The sequence below is a fragment of the Peromyscus maniculatus genome, chromosome 8 (assembly GCF_049852395.1).
Source record: "Peromyscus maniculatus bairdii isolate BWxNUB_F1_BW_parent chromosome 8, HU_Pman_BW_mat_3.1, whole genome shotgun sequence".
Lineage (NCBI taxonomy): Eukaryota > Metazoa > Chordata > Mammalia > Rodentia > Cricetidae > Peromyscus > Peromyscus maniculatus.
The window spans coordinates 55,118,025-55,135,378 of record NC_134859.1 but is presented as its reverse complement, the minus strand read 5'-3'; the positions used below and the strand labels follow the sequence as shown (position 1 = coordinate 55,135,378).

The window sequence follows — 17,354 nt, the reverse complement described above, 5'->3', positions numbered from 1 at the left end:
GAGGGAGCTTGTCTTTTCACTATTTACTGTCTTATACTGTTCAGATTCTTTTTTAAGCCATGTGCATGGATTGCCTTCTAAACAGCCCTGAAAACATCAGTTTTTTTGTTGTTGTTATTGTTGTTCTTAAAGGCATCATTCTCCAACCCATAGTCATGGGTTTTTCCTCTGGATCTTCTGACTCAGAACCTGAGACTGAAGAACCTAATTCTGGATCTTTATCTTGCCTCCCTGGTGAAGCTAGGTCTATGGCTTTAGAGGTCAAGGAACAGGGTTACAGGGGTCAGGGACACTAGAGGCAGAGACTTGAAAGGGGCTAATTCCTTCGTGACAAATCCGGCATGGGTAGGGGAGATGGCCCGTGGATAAATGATTTAATTACAACTTCATGAGCTCCAGCACAGACCAATGCCCATGCATGCTGCTCCCATTTGTCTCAACAAAACCCACCGTCTGCTCCGGTCCCTGGTCTGAGTTTATACGCTACACTTTCCAGCCTTCTCGTGAGGCTTTGCCATGGTCCAAATGTTTGTCTATGTACACCCCCTAACTCATTTTCAGTTCTCTGCTTAAAGTTCACTTCCTCTAGGGAAATCATCCCCCAAGCTCAGCCTACATCACACCAATGCATTCTCAGTTCCCATTCCTGGGACACAGGTAGGGCCACCAGGGGATGATTTAAAACGTGTATGTCCTTATACCATGCTTAGCACACAGTAGGGATGTTCATGGGATGGAGCCTTTAGAAAGGTGTCCTAGCTAACTTTATGTCAACTTGACACAAGCTAGGGTCACTGGAGAGGAGGGAACCTTAATTGAGAAAATGCCTCCATAAGATCAGGCCGTAGGCAGGCATGCAGGGCTTTTTCTTAGTGATCAGTGGGGGAGGGTCCAGCACATTGTGGGTGGTGTCACCCTTGGGCAAGTGGTCCTGGGTTCTGTAACAAAGCAGACTGAGCAGGCCATGGAGAGTGAGCCAGTAAATAGCACTCCTCCATGGCCTCTGCATCAGCTCCTGCCTCTAGGTTCCTGCTCTTTGAGTTCCTGTACCAACTTCCTTCAACATGGGCTATGGTGTAGAAAGTGCGAGCCAAATAAACCCTTTCCTCGCCAACTTGCTTTGGTCATGGTGTTTCATCACAGCAAGAGTAACCCTAACTGGGACAGAAAGGTCACCTGTAGGTGTTACAGTGGGTGATGGGGGAGGTGAGAAATGTCTGTAGAGTGTGGCTGACGCCCGGCTTTGGCCCACAGTATGACTCTTACTGAGTTGCTTGTATGGCATCTGTCTGGGGAGGTATGCAGATGTGGTTATAAAGTCCCAGAAGCAGACTGCTTCACAAACCGGAAGGAACAGTGGAGACAAACCTAACAAGATCACAGTGTGGTCATGTGTTGCCAGCTTCAACAGAGAGTCCCCCCCCCCCAGCTCCCTGGATCATCTCACCTTCAGGGAAGTTAGTTAGTTTTTCCTTGTAGAAGACTGTTTACTTTGTGGCTTTACCAAGCTCTACCCTGGAGTGTGCACCAACCAAACCAAGTTTCAATATTTACCTTGGGACACAGGCATAGCAGTAAACATTTATTGATAACCCATGTAAGGTACCCTGAAGATGTAGGAGAAAGCATCGTGGATGGGCACACTGTACACCCCTCAAACTCTGCTGAGAAAACACGTACACACTCATGCCTATTCAAAGGTTTATTTCTTCCCTATGCTCTGAAACAAAGAAATGGCCTTGCCCTCCACACACACAGTCTCATCTTCAAGGAATGGGAGGCAGAAGTGATGACTTGGGGGGCAGGGGGCGGGTTGGTCTGAGGCCAAATGTGGGAGTTCTTTCTACTCCTTTCTCTAACTCACTCCTCATTTTCCGTGTTCCCTTCCCAAAAACCTTAGGTGTGCATACAGCTCGCCACCCCAGGGAGCAGGGCTAGGGCGGCAGAGCTGAAGTCAGAAGATTAATGCCCACGTTCAACAGATGACGGGTCCAGTGCGTATCTTGGGTGGATGGGGAAGGAGGAGAGGCTGGCACCCTCCCACCCGAAATGACAACGGGATCTCGGTCCTGCCCCTACCTCTCCCAGCCCCTCGTCCTAGCAGAATTGGTCATCACAGTCATCATCCTTCATCCCCTTCAGCCGGAGCCGGGCAAAGTCCTCAAATACAATGTCGTCGTCTGTGGCGTAGCTTGGTGACAATAACGAGGGGACGAGGTAAGGGCTTCCGACGGTTCCTGGGGCCGCCCGCCCCGCTTCCCTCCCACCCCATCCTAGAGTCTGGCACTTGGGCAGTACTAGAACCAGACAGAGAGGTTCACAAGAGACCCACCCGGGGCAGTGGCAGCCTCAACAGGCCGACTCATCTGATTTGGTACTTCTACCCATCTCCCCCACCAGAAGGAAACACCCACAAGGTAAGAGGGCGGATCTGGATGATCCGGGGGACCTCTGTCCTAGAGGATCAAATAAGAGAAGGCAGGGAGCGTTCCTTACTTGGTATCGAATTCGATGAGGTTGGTATCCACGGGGACATCTGTTTCCCGGGGGGCTGAAAGGCAGAGCGGGAGTGGGTGGAGGGGCACGAGAAGGATCTGGTGCCTCTTTTCTCCACTGGCCGGTTCCGTCCCTCTCTGCGGGGCTCAGGGTATGGGAAGTGCTCACCTGACTGGGGTCTGGGGAGGGTGATGTGGTCATGGGGCTTGGGGTGCATGAGAACAAAAGGCAGCTCCACGGAGACATCCCTGGGGAGGGAGAGGGGCGGCATGAAGAGGACCACTACCACGGAGCCACGGAGCACCACGTGACCAGGCGTCCACACAATACTCACCCGCCTCGGGACACCACCAGCTTCACCTTGACCCTGTAGGACACCAGGATTCCCAGCACTTCCTTGTTGGCCCCCTCCTTCACTCTGCAATCGGGAGGAGGGGGCTGGGGTCAGGGACCCAGGGCTCCCGCAGCAGCTGCCCAGCCACGGCAATGCAAAGGCTCGCGTGGCGTTCCTCCGCGCAGAACCCTCCCGGGGCCTCCTTGGATCGGCAGCACGCTCCTCTCTCTCCCCTACTTCTCTTTTTGTGGTCCCTTCTCACCGTGTGGGCCCGTGTGGTGGCGGAGCGTGTACCCAATGCAAAGGCAGCGCTGGGTGAAGCTCCTGCCTTCTGGGGCTACGGGCGCCCAAGGTCAGGATCGCGGCACACGGCAATTCCTCCCGCACACTGGGAACCTCCCCACCTGAGTCTGAAGCTTGCAGTTCTCTCCGCCCAGAGGCCTCTTCGCTTGCACATCCCCCGTGGCCCTTCCTCCTTATCCCTCCCGCTTTGCTTGCTCTCCCCACCTAACACTCGCTCCTAACACGCTGTCTAGTTTACCACTTATCTGATTGTCCGTCTTCCCTCCCTTAGAATGTGAGAGGTTTTTTTTTTGTCACTTGCGTTCACTGATACCTCCCTGGCACCTAGGACAGAGCCTGGCACACGGCCTGCATTGAACGGAAGCCTGTCCCCCGTCCCCCACGTCCGCCAGCCCCGCCCTCACATGGTGCTGGAAGCCAAATTGGTGTCTTCGTGCTTGAGCTGCCCGTCCAGGGCAAGGCCACGCTTCTCCCGGTTGTCACTGAGCAGGGGGGTTATGGTGTACACCTTGCAGAACGTGGAACTGGGAGATACCTGGTCACTGGGGGTGGGAACAAGGGAACAAGATTCTTGGAGAGACTGGGCCGGGGGAGGTTCCCCCCACCACCCTCAGGCAGTACCTCCTCCCTCACTGTCCATTTGGGCACAGGTTATGAAGGGGTCGGTTCGGAACAGCCTGGCGCCCCCTGGCTATCGAGGGACGCCCTGAGAGGTGAGATGGGCTGTGTGGAGAATTCTGCCTTCTGATGTTCTCCCCTAAGCTTGGGTCCCACACCTGTCCCGTACTCACTCTTGCTCAAGCTGGGCCACAGGACACTTGTACTGCGCGGTGCTGAAGAGGCAAATGTCGGCATACTGTCTCACTGTGGGGCAGGGGACCAAGGGGCTTTGGGTGAAGTAGAGACTACCACTGAGCCACCACTCCAGACCACACGGTGTGACCCCCGCTTGGGGGGCAGCACACCCCCACCCCTGGTCAACAGCCCTCCTATAACAAACACCGAGGCCACACATCATCCCGGAACAGACTCAATTCCTTATGCCCTGGTAAGTCTCCCACACCGGGATAGGGCCCAGGCGGACATGGCAGCCGAAGCTCCTTGTCAGCACAGACCACCTCCCCAAAGCCCACGTCCACCCCCACCTCCTACCAGAGACTCTGATCTTCTTGACCGTCTTGGCGGAGTTGTTGGTGACATGGACGTTGACGTTGAGTGGCTCCCCGTGGTAGTACAGCTTTTGGAGGGAGGCGATTGTTTCTCACTGGCTCCGTCCTGGGTACTCCCCGACAGAGGCTGCTCTGCCCCACCCCCAGCCCCAGCCCGATCGGCGCCTCCACCCCAAATGAGACAACCGCCACCATCCTGCCTGTGGCTTCACCCCTCCCCTAGACTCTGGCCTGCTTTGTGGCATCTCTGTCACCCTCACATCTCACCTCTTTGTCCAGGGAAGCCTCGAGGTGCAGGGACCTCCGGTCAGACATGAGGAAGTGGCGTGTGGTTTCAGCGGAGGGCTGGGGGCCGGGTGTCTCTGGAGCAAACTGTACCTTCCTGATGATGAGTCTCACGGAGTTCCTGAGTCAGGGTTGGCGGAGGGGAAGGGTCGGTTCCAAGATAACTACAACCCAACTCGGAGGATTCCTACCTCCCACAGGGGCCTGGGGCTCCACGAGGCTGGGAGGGAGTGGTTAAACCAGAGAGAGAGTCGTTTCTCTCACCTTTTGTGGCTTTTTTCTTCTAGTGATTTGGCACAGAAGGCACGAATCTCAAAGTCAACTCCGCAGGCCTTGGGAAGGGGAGGAAAGGCCACCTCTTACCCAAGGCTCCCGTCACCTCTTCCAACACACCCCTTCCTTCCTCTTTGCTTCATTCCCCTTCGGTGTGGACTTTTGCCCCATCACGGAAACAGGGACGCTCTTGCCCCACTGTCTCGCTCTAGTCTGGCACCTGGCAGAGGCTGGCTCAGGGCAGTGCATGGGGGAGCCCCCATACCCAGGCACATGTTCCAGGTGCAGTGACCACACCATGTCCACGGGGACACTTCCCTGTCCTCAGGAGCCCCTGAACTTCACCCTCCAGCTCAGCTGTGTCTGTGCTTCTGCGAAGGCCAGTTCTGCTCACATCCTGTGAGAGCTGTCCCTCCCGTACCTTCCCCGTGTCCTCTGGTCCTGGCTGCAGCGTGACAGAGCAGGGCAAATTCTGGGGTATCTGTGGCAGAGAAGAGGAGGGGTTTCGGTCCCTGGTAACAGGTGCCTCGTCCCATGTCAATCCCACAGCCCCACTCCCCACACCCTTCAGAGAATGGGGAGCATCCTCACTGTGAAAAAAAAGGGATGGGCATGGTGGCCCAGCTTCTTCAGCAGTCGGTCCTGTAGCCGGGTGGGGGGCCGGGGTGGGTTGGGCATCGGGGGGAAGGCTTGGTAGGTGGCGATGAACAGATCTTTGCGGAAAGACAGGCCCAGTACATCCAGGTCTTCTCGGCCATAGCGGAAGGCGCAGGTGAGGGTCACAAAGACTGGAAAGTGAGGTAAGGTGGGATGATCAGGAGTAACCCCTTCCTTCATGTCACCCACATCCTTCCTCAGTATGACAGACTCCCCTGAATCCCACTGTCTGTTCTTGCTTCAGCCTTCCATCTCTCTGGGACATCCTACCAAATGCCAACCCATCTAATGTCTTCTTTTTCCTGCCTCCCCTCCAGCTCCTGGACTTGGGTCTAGTACCTTTGCGATCCTTCAGGTAGTCAGGATCCACAAGCACCACGCCATCTAGGAAAGGGAAACATGAGTTCATTTTCTGAAGGGGGCCTTTCCCCATTCCCAGATGCAGGAACCTCCTCCCCGCCTGGGGGATGAGCTGTCTCCCTTCTCGGCCAACTTACCCACAGGATCCACTTTGTCCAGGTGATCTACAAAGTCGCGCTTGCCCAAGTACACGGTGAGCTGAGGATGCCAAGGGTCACAGGGAACATTGGGGAGGACGGTGGCAAGCCACCAGAGCCCTCAAAGATGGCGGTCCTGTCCTGGGCTCCCCTTGGCTGTGTTCTCAGGAAGGGGATTCTCCCAGTGTTATTGGACGGTGAGAGTGGGAATTTTCCAGATCACTCAGTCAAGTCTTTGTTTAGACTTTTATCTGCTCATTCGGTCCCCTTTTATACCTCTGCCCACCAACCCACGGGTAGATGTGTGTATGTGTGTGTTCCCATGTCTCCAGGGAGCCCTCAGCCAGGCCATGCAGTTAGCAGCCCTCCCCACAAAGGGCTCAGATAAACAGGCCACAGCCTGGGGAACTATTAACTTTTCCTAGCCCCAAGTACCCTGGGGTGGTTCCTAAGGGAGCGACAAGCTTGCTTAGGAACCTAAGCCCGGTCCCCACCCAGCCCTGGGGCTTCTTCAGCCTGTGGCAAGGGGCTTAAGGAGGGAAGGAAGTCTGCTTTTAGCTGTCACAGGAAGTGGGGAGCTAAGGGTTGGGGATGAACTGGGGGTAGGCTGGGCTTTGATAGGGCCCAGGGAGGATCAAAGGGTAAGTAAGCCCCGTGGGTGACTCACCTTGCAGTTAGGGCTCGACTTCTTGAAGACCCTAACAAAACAGAAAGGGAGACCCCACTGCCTCCCTTAGTCTCAGCAGGGACCAGCACGCCAGGACTTATCCCGCCCCAGCCCCAGAACTGGAATTCACCCCAGATCCCTGCTCTACCCTTCCCATTTCTTTTTACAAAGTCCTAGTATTTCCCACATGGCAGCCCCTTGAAGCCAACTGTCGGGACAAACACTTGCTCCTTTGGTGTGTGTAATGGCCACTGGCTGCCCCAGGAACCATCTAGATTCTCCTGAGGGGTCCCTCCCCAGAAGGAGATGTGAACTGAATGGCTACACAATGTCTGGGTCAGAACAAACACACTTTTTTTTTTTTTTTTTTTTTGAGACAGGGGTCTTACTACATAACCCTGGCCGGCCTGAAACTTGATATGTAGACCAGGATGCCCCCAGCTCTGAGCTCCATCTGCCTCTGTCTTCTCGATGCTGGGATGAAAGGCTGTGAACCACCACACTCAGTCAAACTAGCTACTTTTCCACTGACCGCTTGCTTCAAGGACCCCTGGGGTGACTCCTGGAGCAAGGCCTTGACTTTGCCCCTCAGACTGTTTTTACTGAAGGCACTGCTCACATCTGACTGTTTCATGAACCTCCAACATCCCATCTCTGATCTCAGCAGCTTAAAAAAAAAATCCATTTGTCGTTCAAGGCTTAACTCAGACATCCTCTCCTTCATTGAAGACTCAGCCTCGACTTTGATCATCCCCCCCCCTTCATTTTGGTTCCGTTCACATCTTGTTTATATTTTACTTGTGATTTCATGAAGGGCGGCAGCTCTTAGACTGCGACCCTCAGGACCTTGTACACTGAGGCGTCCCAGCAGCCACGTAACAAAGACGATGCCGGCTAACGTTTATTGGGTGGCTGCTCTGTTCCTAGCAGTGTTCCAGTTGCATTGCTACTGCGCTTACAGCCCAATGAAGTCGAGATATTTCTGTTCTACAGCGAAGAAACCAAAGTATAGCGAGGTCGAGAATTTTGTCAACGGTCACAGAGAATGTACATGGTGGAACTCTGACATAAACTTAGGGCAGACAACTCTGGCTTTAGTCCCTGCTCTCAACCATTAAATTGCTTTCTTTTTTCCGTTTTTCTTTTTGGTTTTTCAAGACAGCGTTTCTCTGTGTAGTTTTGGTGCCTGTCCTGGATCTCGCTCTGTAGACCAGGCTGGCCTTGAACTCACAGAGATCCGCCTGCCTCTACCTCCCGGAGTGCTGGGATTAAAGGTGTGCGCCACCACCGCCCGGCACAACCATTAAATTGTTAAACTGGCCTGTCGCTGACAGTTTGTCAAGTCGAAGGGGGTTTTCTATACAGACACTGAAACTATCGAAGCCTAGACTCCACCCACTGCTGGGAGCGTAGGGAACTGTCTAGGGACCGACCCCAGGGCTCTGGCTATTTCGAAGCACCATGCTACCTCTTGTGATGCGCTTTGCCTCAGCAGCAATTCCTGGAAAGGGTCCCCAGGTAACAAACTGAAATACTGCTCCGAGTTCCATCCTTCCTTCAACTCACTCGCATAGTTTCTGCTAGGAAAAACCATTTTGTCCCTTCCCTCTCAAAGGCCAAGTGGTCCATACATCCACAGGGCCAGCACACAGGGTCACATGACAAACTCATAGGGTGCCCCTGAGTATCCCCGAGCAAGAAAGGCACATATGGACATGGCAGCAGTTAGAATCATCATTCTAATTTCTGTCCCAATTAGGGCTGACAGCTACTCCATCAGCTAGGCTGTCTCCCTTCCACTTCTGGTCTCCCTCTGTCCTTTGTTTCCCCCCCACCAGGAGCCCTGGCAGAAGGCTGTGACAGCCACAATCGGTGTGCCTCTCGGTCAGTTGCTACAGGGCATCTGCCCTCCACATCTTCCCCAGCCATCTCTTGCCAGGTTGGGGAGGGGAAGCATGCACATCCTGAGGCTGGCCGAAGAGGCAGAGTAAGGGAATTGCCAGGGAGGTGCCCAGCTGTGGGAGGTAGCTAGAGCAGATGCCCTTTTGTACTTCCTGCTATTTTCTCCATTTCCTATGGCCCAGAATTTGATGAGACTTGTAGAGAATTATGCCAAGTCAGCAGTCTCTCGTTGGTCCATCTATTCCTTCTCCTGAACCACCCAGCGGAAATTTGGGGGCCTCCCCCAAGTAAGTGACTTCCCCTTTCTCTGGGGTGTTTAACGCCAAATCCAGGAGGCCAATATTCCCTCTGATGAGCTCTCTCCGATATTGGTCCTCTTGATGCTTACAAGCCTAAATTCTCATACCCCGAGGGCAGTGGGAGCGGTAGGGCTGATCCCATGTTTTGCAGAAGTGATGTTCAGGATCAGGCCCTAATTCTTGGTTCTCTGGCTGGAGGCACAGAACCCCGACCCATTCTCTGGCTCTCGATCCCTTGGAACTCAAGCATTCACCCCCCCTGTCCTCTTGGGGGCGTTGGGTCACAACAGGAAGTGGATTTTGCTATAGACCAAAAAAGAGAACTCTGGTATCTGTGGAAGGAAGGAGCCCCGATTGCACAGAAAACATCCGGGGAGAGGATGTGTGTGTCCAGGGCAGATATTACCTCTCCCCCTCCCCGGGACGAGAATACCGCCCAATTTCAGCGAGGGTCCCTCTGCACTCTACTCCCTCAAGAAGCTGTTGCTCCTAGTAACCCAGGAGAAGACCGAAGTTTGGTAGCAGAGCTATCTGGCCCTCGGGACAGGTGGGAGCAACCAGACTGTGGGGTATTGGACAGGAGGCTTTCCATTGGTTGGGCATCAGTCTAGGGGAATCCCTTCCCAGCATCCAGTCTCCCAGCACACAACCCCTCGGGGCCGGCCACCTGCTCCTCCTTCCTCCGCCCCTGCATCTCAGCCTGCACAGAGAACCCAGTAGTCCGACTCCTACATCTCTTCGAGAACCCAGGCGTGGGTTTCCTGATCCCTACAGCTCTTGCAATCTGCAGGAGTCCAAGCACGCACCCCGCCCAGTATCTTTAAGGACCTAGGCTTGCGGCCCCGGACCGCTACCCTCTAGGGACCCAGGCGTCCGGCCCCCGGGTTTCGCGCCCGGTGTCCTTGTCTGGAGATCATCCCCGCACCCTCCGCGAGCCACCGCCCGTGCCCCGCAGCACGGCCCCACCTCCCTTACCTGGTCCCGGGTTTTTCCCCCATGGTGCGCGCGCGCTCGCCACCCTCCACCAGCCGGGTTCGCGGCTCGCTCGCAGCCTTCTTGCCCGCTGCCAGGTCCCCCGCTCCTCCCCGCGCCACTGCGCACGCGCGCCCTCGCTCTTTCTCCTCCTTCCCCTCCCCTCCGCTCTGGGTTTCGGGGAGCCGGGGCCAGCTGCGTCAGCCGGATCCCGCGCGCCGCTGCGCTGCCCGCCCTCCCGCCCGCCCTCCCCGGACTGGCTCCGCCCCACGCCTCCGTCCTCGGTCTCCCTAGGGGACGCCTCTCCGCGCGGTCCCTTCTCCCACTCTCCCCGCCCATCTCGCCGCCCCTCCTCAACCCCTTGGAACCAGATTGGGCCCCTTTCAATGGAGGCGTCTGCCTTCCAGGCGGTTAGAGCCATCTGATTGGCCTTCGGTATCCATAGCCCTGCAGGAATCCCTCCCCTTTGTTTGCTTTCACGGCGGCGGTGGAGGGACGGGATAGCGGGGGCGGTGGGGATGAGCTCCAACCCTGTCGTCTGGGTCTGAGGACCAGGCTCTGCGCACGTGGGTGAACCGTAGCAGATGCATGATGGTGCCTGCTTCGGTGTGCGCTGCTCATCCCCGCCTTGCAGCCTTGTGTGGCCCGCCTTCCTGCGTTCTCGTGGTCTTTCGGCTCCCCCTGGTGTACGGTCTTTGATTTTTGCAGGGTCACTTTTGAATTTTTCTCAGACTTTGCCATCTCCTCTACCATCTACCCCTGCTTACCATCCACACAATCCATCCACCTCTCTCTTTGTCCATCCTTCCCTCCCTCTCCCTAGTTCGTGTTAGTCACTGTGCCAAGCCATCGGGGCAACACATGAATTACCATGGCCTAACTTTCCTGGGATCCTTGAGACATTGACAGATAGATAGTATGCGCCCAGGAATGCTATAATAGAGGTATGACTCAGAACATCAAGCAAGGAAAAGCGCTTGGCCAGCAGAGGGGGAGGGATGGAGTGCAGTCAGTCACCCCGGAGGATAGGAAATTTGAGGACAGCCGTTCCGAAGGATGGGCAGAAGTGGGGAAGGACATCCTAAAGACTGAGTAAGGCAAAGCACATCCTGTTCTGAAGTGCTTGTGGGTTAGGTGGACGGAGACAGAGAGCTGCGGGGGACTAGAACCGGTTGTGGAGGACTTTGAGCAGGTGAAAGACAGGCCGAGGAACCGGTGGTGTTAATTTAATTTAAATTTTCTTCTAGGGCCTCACACATGCTTGGCAGGTGTCACCACTAAGCTATATCCCTACCCCCAGCCCAGAAGTGATTTGATTTTTTTTTTATTTTGTTTATCACCAGAAGAATGTCGTAATGAAATTTCTCTTTTGGGGTAACATGGAGCATGGCGGGGGGGGGGGGGTCATGCTAGAAATACACTGGCCAAGGGAAAAGGGTGACTGCTGGAGTGGAAGAGGCCACATAATGCCATACTAGAGGTTCATTTCTGGGGTGACATTGGCTGGGTTTGGGGGAGGATGAAGGATGACGGATATTTCCAGACAGGTTTATCTTCTCTTTGTCTCTTGTTGGTGCTCTTCCCCATTTCCCCCAAATGGAATACCTTTGGGCTTCTCCTTCCACATTGCCACAACAACATCCAGGAGATGGAAGTCTCAGATCAACTTTGACTTTCATACAGAGGGCTTGCTCATCACCTGCTCACCTCCCCCATCATCACCTCTTTCATCTCTTTTATTATTTTATTTTATGTGTATGCGTATTGGCCTGCATGTATGTATGTATGTGCACCACCGTTTGTGTGCACAGAACCTGTGGAGGTCAGATGAAGGCATTAGACTCCCTGGAACTGGAGTCACAGACAGTTATAAGCCTCCACGTGGGTGCTGGGAATTGAACTCAGGTCCTCCGTATAAACAAGTGCTCTTAACGAAGCTATTTCACTTAGCCCCAATTTGACTCTTTGAGACAGGTCTCACTACAGAGGCCTGGCTGGCCTGGAACTTGCTGTGTAGACCTGGGTGGTCTTGAACTCACAGAGTGTCCGGAATAAAGATGTGAAGCACCAAACTTAAGTTTACTCTTAAGGTTTTAGTCATATTTTCTTGACTCACGAATGGCTTTTTATTCAGGTTTGACCCTTGCCAAATGAGTCATGGTCAAAAGTAATACAATCTATATCTAAAGTGGTATTTGGGGACAAGGGATATAGCTTAGTTGGTAGAGTGCTTGCCTAGCATATGGAAAAACCCTGTGTTGTATCCCTGGCGTTTGCAAAACTGGGTGTGGTGGAGCATGGGGGATAAAAAAATCCAAGGTCATACTCAGCCACAGACCAAGTTTGAGATTAGCTTGGGCTACTTGGGACATTGTCTCACACACACACACACACACACACACACACACACACACACACACACCAACAAAATATAACAATAACCAACAACAACGGCAACAAAATTACAAAGGGCTATTGGTAAGAGTCAAGAGAAAGGTAGTGGTCTGTATAGCGTGAACTCTGTATGGCTCAGTGGGTAAAGGCACTTAACGCCTTCATGTGTGCCTTCATAGTTTTCCCAATTGGCTTTCCCCTAAGAAGGACTAACAGTGTAGACTGAGCACTCTCTGGACATACACATTCCAGGTATTTGGAGAACAGCCTCAGGAAAGGCTTTCTCTGGAATCAGATTATCTCCCTTAGCCATTTTCAAGGACTACAGGAAACACCACCCAGGTGGGTGCCCAACTTCCAAGGACTAACAATGATAACAGCCCACATGCAAGTCTCCTGACTTACAGTAAATTCCACAAGGAGACACCGCCTAGGAGAGGCAGGCGTTAAGTAATAGCTTTATACAATTTAGCTCAGACCCTCCCTTTATATACCGGGACTTCCAGGGCACAAAGGGGAGAAGAGAAAAGAGAATGGAAGAACTAGATGGGTAAGAACTTGAGAGGAATGAACTGAGATGGGGAAGAACTAGATTGAAGGGCTAAAAGAGAGGACTAGAGGAACGAGATGGAAGATGAAGAAGAGCCAGATGGGGAAGAACAAGATGAGGAAGAGCCAGATGAGAGAGGAGAGATGGGAGAGGAGCTGATAGGGGAAAGAACTAGATAGATGAGAACCTAGAAGGGACAGAACTAGATGAAGGAATTAAGATAGAACCTAGAGGGGACAGTAGATAAATATAGAGAAATCAGGCCAGAAAGGAGCTAGACATGAGAACAGAATAGAAGCTGTCCAGAGAGAACTATCACAGAATAATAAAGTGTATGAACTAAGGAGTTTTGTGTACATAGATTCATTTCTTTTCATCAAAGATTAATTATTAGCTGGTTGTAGATTCTTCCCCGACCCTGGGAGGGGGCTATCGAGGGGCTGGACCCCCGTAGTCCCCAATAGAGTGACCCTACCCAAAAGCCTGAGCCGGTGGTTCACTGTGAGACCCGAGGGGCTGCCTGGGCTTTTGTGCTCCCTAACTAGGACTCTCTTGTTCCTAGAGGTTTGACTTTAGTGCAGATGGGAGAAAGTCTGCAGTATTTGTCTGTCTGTCTTCCCTATCATCCTCTTCCCCATCTCCCCTCCCTTTACATTTCTCTCCACATACAGGTCTTCTTTTACCTTCATGTCATTACATACACACACATACAGACATACACTCCCATATACATACATACACACATATATACATGCACACATATACATGCACACATACATACATATGCACATATACATACATACACTCTTTACATACAGACACATATATACATATACACATGTACATAGACACATACATTCACTCAAACATACATACACTCTTCACACATATACGCATACACATATATACATACATACATGATATATATACCAACTATGAGAAAAATATATTTGTCTTCCTGCATCTGGCTTAGTTCACTCAATATCAGCAGCTCTTACCCTGTAGGTTGTGACCCCTTTGGGGTCAAATGACCCTTTCACAGGGGTTGCGTCTCAGATATTTACACTATGATTCATAACAACAGCAAAATTACAGTTATGAAGCCGCAATGAAATAACTGTATTCTTGGGGGTCACCACAACACGAGGAACTAGAAAAAAGGGTCACAGCAACAGGAAGGCTGAGAACCACTTCTCAATATGCTGATATCCAGTTTGGTATATTTTCCTGCAAATTACATAATTGAATTGTTCTTTACAGCTGCATAAAGTACCATTGTGCACGTGTGTGTGCACATGTGTACGTGTGTTTGTGTGTGTGTGTGTGTGTGTGTGTGTGTGTGTGTGTTACATCTCTTCATCAGTCGGTGAGCGTCTAGATTGGCTCCACGTGTTGGCTACTGTGAATGCTGCAGCTAATGAAGGTGGATGTGCCCAGATCTCTGCAGGATTCTACCTTAGATCCTTTAATGTGTATACCCAGAAGTGGTATGTCTGGATCATGTGATAGTTGTAGTTTTAGGAATCTTCATGCTGATCTCCACGGGGCCACACAATTCACACCCTGTCACTAGCACATATCTTGTATAATATTAGTGGGGCCAGCCTTAATATTATACATCCCAGGGGCTCAGGAGAGAGAACTACTAACGGCGAGGACTATTTTCAGGAAATAGAATCTCAACACAACGAGCTCTGTAGTCCACTTGCTTTAATTCCTCTGACATAACATCCTTTATACACAGCTTCAGTTCTGTTCTTGTGCCTAGCTCCTTTCTTGTCTGATTTCCCTATTTATTACTCCCTCTAAGTTCTATCTTAATTTTCTCATCTTAATTCTGCCTCAACTAGGTCCTTTTTATCTTGTTCTTACCCAGCAAATACATCCCCATCTGGCTCTTCCTCATCTTCCATCTCATCCCTCTAGTACTCTCTTCTAGCCCTTCAATCTGGTTCTTCCCCATCTCAATTTGTTGCTCTCAAGTTCTTACCCATCTAGTTCTTCCATTCTCTTTTCTCTTCTCTGTCCTCCAGTGCCCTGGAAGTCCTGGTATATATACACTTACAAGCAGTATTCCCTTAGCAGTGCAAAGCCAGGCTTCCAGGGTCAAATGGAGGGGTGATAAGAATCACATAGGGAGGCAGTAACTGTTAATTATCATTTGCAACCCAAAAGGGAAGTGACCAATAGGGAAATGAATTAACTAAAGGCTAAATTCAGGTAATATCTAAGAAGAGGGCTCTTATGTGCTCAACGATAATCTTAAACGTGATTGGTAGAAAGTGTTAAGAATCTATAAGTTGCTAGGTCAAAGGGAGAAAATAAAGCTGTCTTCTTTTTTCCTGTGGCTCCTATCTGTCCAAGCTATCTGCCGTTTTTTCTGTAGGGTGGGGGAAAGTGTGCTCGGTCGCTAGGCAACCTGTGTACAGCTAGATGCCTCTGGTGATAGTTAAAGGGAGATCTGGAACTGGAGGTAAGGTTTGGGAAAGGAGGAAGTAAAGCTTAATTGGCACATCCGCCAGGCCTTCTCAAACAGGTAGCCTGGATGCTTAAGTCTGTTCTTAGAGAGTACAAAGGCAGAATGGGATGCCTCTACGTCCTGCATCCAAAGTGTGGTGTGTGTGTGTGTGTGTGTGTGTGTGTGTGTGTGTGTGTGTGTGTGTTTAAGCCAGAGGCCAACCTTAGATGTCCTTCCTCAGAAACCATCTACCTTGTTTTTTGAGACAAGGCCTTTCTTTAACTGAAACCTGGGGCTTCCTGATTGGGCTCAGCTGCCAGTCAGCCTCCCGAGGCTGGGGTTTCAAGATCTGCCACTACGCCTGGCTTCTTAGGTGGGGCTTGAACTCGAGTCCTCGTGCTTGCATAACCAGCATTTTACTGATTGGCTCTTCAGTGAACTGATATGGTTTTAATTTGCATTACCTGAAAGCTAAGGATGCTGAGGTTTTTTTTTTTTTTTTTTTTTTTTTTTTTTTTTTTTTTTTTTTTTTTGGTTTTTCGAGACAGGGTTTCTCTGTGTAGCTTTGCGCCTTTCCTGGAACTCACTTGGTAGCCCAGGCTGGCCTCGAACTCACAAAGATCCGCCTGCCTCTGCCTCCCGAGTGCTGGGATTAAAGGCGTGCGCCACCAACGCCCGGCAAATGAAATACTTCGTATTTTTTTTTTTTTTGGTTTTTCGAGACAGGGTTTCTCTGTGTAGCTTTGCGCCTTTCCTGGAGCTCACTTGGTAGCCCAGGCTGGCCTCGAACTCACAGAGATCCGCCTGGCTCTGCCTCCCGAGTGCTGGGATTAAAGGCGTGCGCCACCAACGCCCGGGTTTTTTTCATGTATTTATCTATTCTTTCTTTTTAAAGATTTATTTATTTATTTATTTATTTATTTATTTATTTATTTATTTATTTATTTATTTATTATGCATACAGTGTTCTGCCTACATGCCAGAAGAGGGTGCCAGATCGAATTATAGATGGTTGTGAGCCACTATGTGGGTGCTGGGAATTGAACTCAGGACCGCTGGGAATTAAGAGCCAGTGCTCTTAACCTCTGAGCCATCTCTCCAGCCCTGCTCTTGATTTTCTATCAGAACTAGATGGTAAGACTATTGCTGAACACACCACACACTTTGGATGCAGGACGTAGAGGCATCATTCTGCAACGGGACGCTTCCTCTCTGCAGGCCGGCTTTTGTAGCGGCACAAGTTGGTATGAAGGTTTGTTTGGGCTAAATTTCATGGAAAGTGATTTTTTTTTTGTTTGTTTGCTTGTTTTTGTTTTAGACTCAATATCACATAGTTAATGTTCTCAAACTCGGGGTGTAGTCAAAGATGATTTTGAACTTCTGACCCTTTTGCCTCTTCCTCCTAACTCACAGCTGTTGGAAAGCCTTCTGTTGCCCACAGTTTTGATTATTTTCTGAAGCATTTGTAACCAGATAAATGAAAAGAAGTCTAATGAGTATAACTTTAAAAAAAAAAACAAAAACGAAAGCCTTTTCACTTGCTTCCTGTTTGAGTTTCTTTTAAAAAATACTTGTTTTATTTTGTGAGTATGTGTGTACCCGCATGTACGTAAGTCCATCAAGTGCATTCAGTGCCTGTGGAGGTCAGAGGAGGTGTCGGATCCCCCAGAACTGGAGTTAGAGGCAGTAACGAGTCGCCATGTAGGTGCTAGGAACTGAACCCAGGTCCTTTGCAAGAATAGCTCGTGCTGTTAGCCACTGGGGCCATCGCTCCAGCCCAAATGAGTACAACTTTTGGATAAAGCTAAACTTATTTTCCAGACAAATTGGTTTTTCTTCTGATTATCTTTCAGATACAAACTGGACTTGTTTTGTCTGTTTTGTTTTGTTCTGTAGTTTGCTTTTGAAACTTGTAGCTGTTGCCTCTGAACATTCTGCCGCAGTACCACCCCTAAGAGCTCAGTCTGGCCCACATCTTAAGGTTGCTCCCCAGGAAGTACAGAACAGAGAAGCTGAGCCTTAATGATGGATTCCAGCTAAGCTGAACCCGTGAGCCGCTCTTTCTAAACCAGCTTGTTGTTCAAACGTGGCTAAAAGG

General features: G+C 51.1%; 1 protein-coding gene across 2 annotated transcripts; it reads right to left on the bottom strand.

Moving 5' to 3' along the window:
- Positions 1–1,687: 1,687 nt before the first annotated feature.
- Positions 1,688–10,082, bottom strand: Arrb2 (arrestin beta 2). 2 transcript variants are annotated; one of them, XM_006994144.4, is made up of 15 exons: positions 9,858–10,082; positions 6,682–6,712; positions 6,015–6,075; positions 5,857–5,901; positions 5,452–5,648; positions 5,282–5,341; positions 4,852–4,919; positions 4,570–4,708; positions 4,286–4,370; positions 3,925–3,997; positions 3,538–3,675; positions 2,831–2,914; positions 2,665–2,744; positions 2,497–2,551; positions 1,688–2,191 (listed from the first exon to the last, which is right to left on the bottom strand). In XM_006994144.4, the coding sequence occupies exons 1-15, from the start codon at positions 9,878–9,880 to the stop codon at positions 2,098–2,100; spliced, it is 1,233 nt and encodes a 410-aa protein (XP_006994206.1). In that variant the 5' UTR covers positions 9,881–10,082; the 3' UTR covers positions 1,688–2,097. The 2 variants fall into 2 exon arrangements, with proteins under 2 accessions (XP_006994206.1, XP_076398869.1); XM_076542754.1 differs by having other exon boundaries at positions 6,682–6,738; positions 9,858–9,973.
- Positions 10,083–17,354: the final 7,272 nt, after the last annotated feature.

Bases quoted from the DNA above. Each gene is read 5' to 3' on its own strand.
- Arrb2 (XM_006994144.4), bottom strand. From the start codon at position 9,880: ATGGGGGAAAAACCCGGGACCAG. The intron at 4,371-4,569 runs GTGAGATGTGAG...TCCCTCCAAAAG, and splicing joins AGGCTTCCCTGGACAAAGAG to CTGTACTACCACGGGGAGCC. The intron at 3,998-4,285 runs GTAGGAGGTGGG...CCTGCCCCACAG, and splicing joins CAAGAAGATCAGAGTCTCTG to TGAGACAGTATGCCGACATT.